The sequence below is a fragment of the Catharus ustulatus genome, chromosome 23 (genome assembly GCF_009819885.2).
Source record: "Catharus ustulatus isolate bCatUst1 chromosome 23, bCatUst1.pri.v2, whole genome shotgun sequence".
NCBI lineage: Eukaryota > Metazoa > Chordata > Aves > Passeriformes > Turdidae > Catharus > Catharus ustulatus.
In genome coordinates this window covers 2,260,046-2,269,246 of record NC_046243.1, presented here as the reverse complement: position 1 = coordinate 2,269,246, position 9,201 = coordinate 2,260,046, and the positions used below count along the sequence as shown (strand labels likewise).

General features: G+C 51.5%; 1 protein-coding gene and 1 long non-coding RNA gene across 2 annotated transcripts; one reads left to right on the top strand and one right to left on the bottom strand.

Moving 5' to 3' along the window:
• Positions 1-120: 120 nt before the first annotated feature.
• LOC117006534 lies at positions 121-970 on the top strand. The gene is made up of 2 exons (XR_004420000.1): positions 121-224; positions 912-970. It is a non-coding gene; the product is annotated as an uncharacterized LOC117006534 (long non-coding RNA).
• ODAD4 (outer dynein arm docking complex subunit 4) lies at positions 226-9,175 on the bottom strand. The gene is made up of 12 exons (XM_033079055.1): positions 8,910-9,175; positions 8,377-8,508; positions 7,938-8,091; positions 5,679-5,740; positions 4,837-4,993; positions 3,848-4,072; positions 3,329-3,536; positions 1,799-1,885; positions 1,409-1,605; positions 1,149-1,249; positions 890-947; positions 226-477 (listed from the first exon to the last, which is right to left on the bottom strand). Exons 1-12 carry the CDS (start codon positions 9,015-9,017, stop codon positions 395-397), a joined length of 1,572 nt encoding a protein of 523 aa, XP_032934946.1. The 5' UTR covers positions 9,018-9,175; the 3' UTR covers positions 226-394.
• Between the last annotated feature and the right edge of the window lie 26 nt (positions 9,176-9,201).

The following is a 9,201-nucleotide window of genomic DNA, read 5'->3' as shown; positions in this document are numbered from 1 at the left end:
CTCTGGGGCGGGAGCGCCCGCGGCTCCTTTCATAGCCCCGGGGCCAGCCCGCCCCCGAGGGCCGGGCCGAGCCCTCCCCGGGCCGGCGGGGGGGCCCCGGGGCTCAGCCCCGCCCGGCCGCGGAGCAGCCGGTCCCGGGGATGCTGCCGGGACAGTCCTGTGCGGACAGCGGCTCCGAACAGACCAGCTCCTTCCCTGCTAGGGACACACCGCTCCAGTGCTGGGTATGACGCTTGCTCAATATTTATTTCATCTTCCCGCCTAGGTTCTATTTTTTCCCCCTGCTCTCCATTATTTCTTCGTCCGTTTCCCCTTCTTTAACGTTTCCGTCTGCTTATGTATTGCTGCCGTCTGCTTATGTACCGTTTCTGGCTTCCTCTTACTGCTTTTCATCTTAATTCCCCGCGTGTTGTTCCCCTTCCTCCTTCTCCTCTAGATTCACAGGGATGAATTTAACGTTTTCACTGGAGGGGCGATCTGGGAAGGGAAAAGAAAACTTAAGTCCTAGAACTCAGCAGCTGGGCACAAGAAAAGCCCCCGGGGTCCCTTACCCTCACCAGGAATCTCTCACTCCCGTCTGGGTCCTGGGGAGCAGCCCCGGTGGCTGCGGGCACAGCGCCCTGCCAGGACCCTCCCATGGAAGCCCAGGGGTGTGAGTGACACCGGGCCAGCCCGCAGGGGACACGCGGGGAGCGCTGCCATCTCCCGCTCTAAGCCGGGCACGGCCGGACCTGGGAGTGCAGCTGAAGCAATGCTGGACTCCCACCACGATTTTAATTCAATACTTGCAAGGAGATGGATGCTGTGGGAATTCTAAGGTGCTGCTGATGTGCACAACAGGAGAGTGGGGTTTTTTCCCATTTCTAGGTGCAGAGGTGTGAACAAATACCTTCTTGTGGCTTTTTTTCCAGCTCTGCAATGAAGCTTTTGCTCACACTGTCCAAGGCCTGAAAGGGATGAAGTTCTTAATTAGAGCCCCAGAAATGCAGTTACATACCCAACATTTCCCTGATCTCTTTTGCTCTCTGCTATCCTTCCTAGTGTAAAACTGCATTTCTATGGCATTACCGGCTGGAGCAGCCCAGCTGGGATTTCAGCTGCTCACAGAGGCTGCCCAGAGCTCCTCCTCCCCTCAGCAGCCCCCTTACCGCAATGATGCCATTTTGAGCAGCTTCACTGGGCACAAGCTTTGCCTTCTCCAGAGCCCTTTCAAAATTCAGGATTGCAGAGCGGTAATCTCTCAATTTCACTGGAACAGACAAGGATATCAGCTGGTTTAGCCCAGGATCAGGAGAACAGCAAGAAGTAACCAAGCCAGTCTTGATCTGAGCAGCTGCTTTGGCTGTTAAATCCTAGAGATGTTTTCAGACCAGTTATTCCACCCTGAGAGCAAAACCCACACCTTTACCTTGTGCCTGTGCCACCAGCACGGTGGCGTGGAGCTGCCACTCCACATCTCCCTCTTCATCTGCTGACTTCAGGGACTTCTGCCCATATTGTTGGGCTTCTTCAGCTTTATCCAGCTCAAGATAGCACCGCCCAATTTCATGAAACAGCCAGGCCTTCTCCAGGCTGGATTGAGCCAGTGGAATCTTCTCCTCCCAGCTTCAAGCAGAGTAAGACAGACATACTTTTACCAACTCTCACTGGGTATAGATACAACTCAACCACTGATTTGACAGCAAAGGGCTCAGGTGTGAAAATGCCCGCAGGTCTGGCTACACTGAGAACACACAGCTGAAAAACCATGACCTGAGTCACTCCACCCCTGCTGCCTTTGCTGCTGGGCTGTACATACGTGTTGATGGCCTGCTGGAACTTGCCGATCCGGGCGTACACGTGGCCGATGTTGTCCAGGGCCCGGGACACGGCGTCTGTCAGAGCGCTGAGACAGGGAGACAAACGGATTGTGGCACTGACATCCTCCTGTTCCTCACTCACTCTGGCTTTCTTCAGCCTCACGGTCCCTTTGGTGCTCCCCATGCCCTCAGAGAAGCGTTGGGAAGGGCCCAGGTGAGGTTGAAAGTCGTGAAATCAAGCTTAATTTTTTATTTTATCTACAGCTCTGGCTGACCCCATGAGACACAGGATAAATGGTTTAGCTTTGCCTTTGATTATTATTAATTTTTGTGCAAACCCTGCAGCCCTTGGGAAAGTCTTTCCACTTTTCTTTGCCTCTGTTTCCCTCTGTGTCCCTGACACTCATGGATGATTTCTGTCTTTCAAAGCAAAGACCCAAAAAGGTGCCTGCAGGCTCCTCACACCAGCCCTGGTGCTGTGTTTGGACCGAGCTTTGCTCCATGCTACAGGCAGCTCTTTCTGTAATAACAGACCTTATGGGCTTTAATTTTTTTCTCAATTATTCTCATTCTCATCTTCAGAAGCCGCTTTGCCTAGCCTTACCTTGGAGACAGAAAAGCCTATGCGAGGAGCAAATAAATGCGATGGGAGTCATGGAATCACAGACTGGTTTGGATGGGTCCAAACCCCCATCTCGGGGTCATTAACACGAGTCATTAATTAATGAGTCATTAATGAGTCATTAGCGGCGTCTCCAGGCGCAGCCGGCAGAGGGCGCGGCCCGCCCGTCACCGCCGGCCCTGAACCCATTCAAGGATCCCAACCCCGGGCATCTCCTCCCTCCCCTCTCCCGCTAATTCCTGCCTTCACCCGGCCTTCTCGGGGAGTGGGTCTACCAGGAGAGAGGCAGCCTTTTCCTAAACCAACATGCATTTCCAAAAGGATTTTTGAAAATGAGAAATAACCACTGATTTTAAAAGCTCAGTGCACTACTGCCAAACATCAGTCCCAAATGTTTGTTCCATGATTTCTAGTGTGCTTTGCAAACTCTTGCTAAATCTAAGATTACATTTTGCTCCACTGTGGTTCAGCTGGAAGAGCCGTGGGATGTGTCTGGTGCAGACAGGTAAGTGCACCTGGAAGGGACCTTTATTTCAAGCCATGCTTAATGGTCTCTATGAAAGGGAGTTTGAGACAAAATGTAGCAGAAAACTGGTGCAATTTCAAGCCTGATCTTTCCTGAGAAAAGTGCCTACTTAATATTCGAGTGCTGAGACTGGGACTTGTGTCCTTTTGCTTTGCTGCAGCAGAGGTTTTGATGTGCCCTGTGCTGTGGGTCCTTTAAAATCTGCTTCAGGCTCCTTATTTTGAAATAATGAAGATAAAAAGTCACCACACACCCTAATACTTGGGCAGAATGTGTAATCCTGTCAAACCCCCTGGGTGAGAATTACATTACCTAACACTAAAACACCCCCACAGAGACACTTTCCCCTTTTCCCACCCACCTGAACTTCCCAGAACTTACTTCTGCCTGGCACAATCCAGATCCATCTTATGGCTACGCAAAGCTGCCTCCATCTGTCCCATTGCCAACTGTGCATTCCCAATGAGGCTGTGGAGGTTCCCTATCAATTCATTCTTGTTGGGAACCTCCTCCTCTGACCACATTTGTATCTTTTTCAGCAAACGTTCAGCTTTCCTGCAGCTTTGTTCAGCAGAACCTCTGGCCAGCACTGGGGACAGGGAGCAGAGTTTGACACTGGGTTGTGACACAGAGACATCGAGAAGTTGGGAATTCCCCACCCCTGGAAGTGTTCCAGACCAGGTTGGATGGGGTTTGGAGCAACCAGGCATAGTGGAAGGTGTCTCAGCCCATGATGAGGGGGTGGAATGGGATGAACTTCAAGGTCCCTTCCAACCCAGACCATCTTGGGATACTCGGGAAGTGAGACCTGGTGAAGTGGCAAACCCTCAGACAAAGCTTGGGAATAGTCAGAGCTCCCCACAGCAGTGGGAGGCACTCAGCTTCCAGCCAGAAACCTACTCAGCTCAATATCCTCCATATTCTTCTCGATGTATCTTCTGATGTCAGCTGGTTTCTGTTTCTTGTCGTGCTTCCGCTCCTGCCGCAGGACCTTGCGCTCGTACACCCGCGCGTAAATCGGCTTCTGCTGCTGCCAGAAGTCCCGCCGGCGGTTCAGGTACGAGATGCCATCCAAAACCAGGTCCTTGACTTTGATCCCCTGCCTTGTGCTGCTCTGCATCAAGTCTGGAAATAAAATAAGGTAGAACCCTGGTGAGAATCGACAGACCTGAGCTGCAGCTCAGTGGGGAATTGATGGGGAACGTTTTTCTGTTCTGACAGTCCTGGAAATGGAAGTGTCCCATGCTCCTCAGAGCTGAGGTGATGGGGGAGGTGACAATAAACTCTGTTACCCATCCTGTGTGGTTCAGTGAGCTGAGCTGGTGTTCCAGCCTCATATCTGCAGCATTCTCTGCTGATCAGAGCCAAGATGGGGCCCAATAAGTGGGGCCAGCTGTGCTGAGCACCTGTCCTCTGGGACACAACATCTGTATGGCACATCTGTATTGACAGGGCACTTTGAACAGTGCTGTGGATCAGGTTGGCAGATGGAAACTGAGAGGGCTTTTACCTGCCTGCAAACCAGACCGCCCACACGTGCAATTAATGCTGGCAACATTGCAAAACCTGGGAGCAAACCAAATCTTAATCACTTCTCTATTTCTGGGTGCAAAAGAAACATGAGTAAAGGAAAATCATCTTTGTGCCTTCTTCTAAAATAAGATACTTCTCCAATTCCTGCATCTTGACCTTAACAGCATTCACAACAAACCCAGAGAGAAGTCACAGCCCCATGAGCAGACTCCTGCCACACCCCACCACTGCCAGCTCCATGTGCTACGTGAGCTCTGGTACAACGAGGAGTCACAGGGATATAAAAAAGGAAAATAAATAAAGAAGAATAAAAAAGAGATGAAAGAAAAATAGAATCTGCTGGGAAAGAGAAACACCTTCATCCTTGAGCAACTTCTCCAGGAATGTCTTGTCAGCATAAAGCTCTCCCAGAAGCTGTTGCTCTGTTTTTGGACTCTTCTTCTTCATCTGCTTTTTATCCTTTTGATCCTTTGCTTTGTTTTGCTGTTTCTGGCTGTCTTTTTTGCTCTGCAGCTAGAAAATAGCAAAAGGGGTTGGGGAAAATCAGTGGGGAACACTGGAATGAGCAGAATTCTGTTTATACTCCATATAAGACAGCTTGTTTTTTAAATAAAAGCAAAAAGTCAGTGTCTCACCAGCTGCTTTGGCCATGAGCAACTGAAATTCTGCAGCCAATTGTGCTCCCTGAGGACCACAAGGGTGTTAGAGAAAGGGTAAGAACTAGTTCTGGCCTCTTAGAGGAACAAGACACTACTGCAATGGAGCACCCAAAAGTGAAGCAATAAAGAAAATGTCCATTATCAAAACTGTGACCCTTAAACATCAGCTAGACCCAAAATCAATATTGGAGCTACCTGTACCATCCTCAGCTTCTGGGCTGTTACTCATTAGCTTCAGATGGGTAATTGGCAACACCCCCAGATATGGGCTGGAGAAATTCCAGATTTTGTTCCTTCGTGGTGGCTCTTCCTGCCCCTCTGCCTTCCCCTTTAAATTCTGGGTGGCTTCAGCCAGAGCTGCATTAGAAGCAGGTGACAAACACTCTCATGACAAGCCAGAGTGTTTTAGTGCTCAAGAGGCCCTTCAGCAGCCCACTGCCCCCACAGCCATGTCCCTGTGGGGACTGTCCCTCCTCTGGTTCCCATTTCAGCATTACAACAACTCTAGAAGCTTCTTCAGCCAGAGCCCCGTGCTGTACCTCTGCCTGCCTGCTCACAAAGCACAGCTCCTCCTTGCTCTCCAGCTTCAGTGAGGATGGATCTGCAGACACAGAGGAGTCTGTGTTAGTGCTGCACAGCTGCCATGCAGGGTGTTGTCAGTAAAATGCCCATAAATGTGCCAAGCCCAAAACATTCGGTTTCAACCAAAGCTTTTCTAATTCTTTCCCATGGAATAGATGTTGGTGTGTTCTAGGAGCAGGGCATGCAGCTCATCCACCAGCTCCTCTTGGGATTTTAATTCACATGGCACCAAGGGGCCCCTGTTGCAATATTCTTAGAGACAGCAGGCATCCTGCATGGAAACTGAAGGAGAAGGATACAGGTTCTTCTGGGGGATCACAGCTGGAGCATAAAATGAAGAAAAGGTATTTTAAAGGTTTGTGCACCAATTGGGGCAAAAAGCCCATTGTGTTTTCACTTGACCCCCAGTACCATCTGTGTGCACCCTGGGAGGGAAGATGAGGAACAGCTCTTTGTTTGGTGTGAGGGAAGGAAAGACAGAGCTCCCAAGGCTGCTGCAGAATTCCCTTCTGTGCAGCCATGGGGCCCAGACCAGCAGCACAAACACAGGGAGGTCACAGCAGCAGATGTTCCCATCCATCCAAGTGAAGCAGAGTCAGGGAAGCAGTTTGGGGATGTACCCAGTTAATGTGTGTGCATTTCCCAACTGTTCAAACATCCAGATCCATGCTGACGTGTTTCCATGCTTCCCTGTATCTCAGAGCTATTGACAGACTTAAAATAAGAGATTTATAGTTTTTTAATCCATTCTTGTGCCTGCAGCCTAGGGGGTCCAAAAGAGCTCTTGGCTGGGAAGATTTCACCTGGAGCTGTGATGATATCTGAGTATTGTGCTAAGCTCAGGAAGCAGCAGGAATGGAGGAAAGCAAGCCAGATCTGGAAACCTTCCCTGTTTTTTTTTAAATAACTATCCCATATGAAAGCGCTGCAGGCTCTGGTGCCACTGGCACGTGTTAATCCCTGGCACTGGGGGAGGGCTGAAGTTTTGAAATTTTGGGAGAGGGAGGCCCTGGCCTAGCTGGGAATGTGTGTAGGGTGTGAGTGGGGTGTGCCAGGTGCTGGGCAGGGCCAGGCTCTGGGAGCAGAGCTGCTCCAACCCACCATGCAGGTTTGGCAGCCCCAGAGGAGCCCTGCATGGGTGCTGCACTCACGTGTCACAGGTGGCAGCCCCAGGTGAGGTGTGTCTGTGCCCCGCAGTGGGACATGTCCTGTCCATGCCTGCTGTCAGGGCTGAGAGAAAAACTGAGGGAAAAGGGATGAGTTTTCTGTTTGTTTTGAAGCCCATGAGGTCCTTGGCCTTTCCTGTCTCTACAGAACCTGCTCGGTGATCTGAGCCAGGAATGGTGAAAGCAGAGCTTGTAACAAGAGTCAACAGTTTCACTGCTCTTTTGCAATGAGAATTGGAGGAGAGTCAGGATTTCAGGAGGCCAGTCTGAGGTAGCATGGCACATTTCACTCCAAGCTTTGAATACAGGGATAAAGGTCTCAAAATGGATTCTGTAAGTAGTGCTGGAGACAGATCATAGAATCATGGAATGACTGAATGGTTTAGATTGGAAGGGACTTTAGAGCTCATCCAGTTCCATGCCATGGAATTCCACCTTCCATGGGCAGGGACACCTGCCAGTACCCCAGGGTACTCCAAGCCCCATCCAATCTGACCTTGGACACTTCCAGGGATGGAGCAACCACAGCTTCTCTGGACAACTTGTGCCACAGCCTCCTCACCCTCACAGGGAAGAATTTCTCCTCCATATCCCATCCAACCCTGCCCTCTGGCAGTGGGAAGCCATTCCCCCTTGTCCTGGCACTCCAGGCCCTTGTAAATAGTGTCTCCAGCTTTCTTGTCAGCTCCTTCATGTACTGGGAGGCCACAAGCAAGTCACTGATGAGATGAGCTGGTCTGTGTTCTCTGGAAAGTTTCCATGCTGATTTTGGAAACAGGAGTGTCAGGATTTACCTACAGAACTAAAGGGGTCAGACACTCTGCATGAACAGGCATTCAGGAGAGAAAGAAAGAATGAAAGAAAAAAAAGAGCAGGATTGGCTCTTTGTTCCCTGTGCTTCTGGATTTATCTGCCACAAATAACAGGGACCCAGAAGCAGACAAGCTTTGGTGTGGGGCTCTTGGGTCACTTGCAGAGCTGATTTGCCATCAGCTATGCCCTGAACAGCATTGTCCAGGCTCATGGGGGCCAGGAAGTGACACTTCTTACTCCCAATGCAGTTGACAATTGCCTCCTCAGCCTTGTTGATGCCCAGCTGGAACTTGTGCAGGTCGGGGCGGAGCCTTCGGCCTCGGTGGTAAAACACCAGCGCAAACTCAAAGTCACCCATGGTGTACAGCGTCTCTGCTTTTTGGTAAAGCCCCTAAAAGGACATTTGGGGGAAGAAATTAATAAAATGAGGGAAAACTTTGATGGATCTCAAGTAACTCCTGTCAGGCATATGTGAGAGCCCAGGGCTGTAACAACTTGCATGTATTAAACACCAAACCTGGAGGTGCCTGAGCACCTCAACAGCTCTGAGAGCCACAGAAATCTCAGGAGTGTTTGGAGTGAGCTCTTTCCTCACAGCTCTGCCTCAGACCCTGCAGGGTCTCACAGATCCAGGCCAGCCCTTGGTCACTCCTCTCCTACCCCTTCAGCTGGTTACCTCATAGAACGTTTCGTCAACTTGGAGTGAGGCTTCAGCATCTTTCAAGGAGTTTTCTGTGTCTCCAAGTTTCAGAAAACACTTGGAGCGGGTGATGAGGCAGTGCTTGTCTCCTGCTCTCAGCTTCAGTGCCTGGAACCACAGACATGGACACGTCACCAGTGCTGCACATGTCACCACACATGGATATGTCACCTGGGCTGGCTCAACACCACGAATACACAGGTGCAGGTATTTGATGCCACAGTTCCCACAGGGAACTTGATGATGGACGAGGACATAACTACATGGACTTTACTGAAGAGTTTTCTCTTACTATTCACAGGTTCTCTGTGCTGCAGGCGCTGCCCTGTCCCTGAACTGCCCCATCTGGGTCACCCCTCGTGCCAAGACCTCCTGGGGACAAATCCCTCCGTGCCTCTCCCTCTTGCCGCGGGTCCCCCCGCTGCCTCTTCCCCCGCCTAAATGGAACCGCGTCCCGTCGCGGCGGCCCCCCCTGAGGCCCCTCCCGCCGTGGGCCGCGGCGCCCTCACGTCATTGAAGCAACCCAGAGCCTTGTCGTGCTGGCCGCGCCGGCTCAGGGTTGTCCCCTCGGTCATGAGACTCCCGAAGGAGACGATGGGCAAGTCGTCGTCCGCCATGGCTGCGCTGCGGCGCCGTTGCCAAGCAACGCTTAGAGGGCAACACCCACTTCCGGTGAATCGCCCCGCCCCGGAAGTGACGAACAGCGCCCGGCGGTGCCCACGTGGGTGGCGGGGTCCCGGCCAGCGCCCCCCCGGTCGGGTCCCGGCTGCCGGCCGGTGCTCACCGTGCCTCTGATCCGAC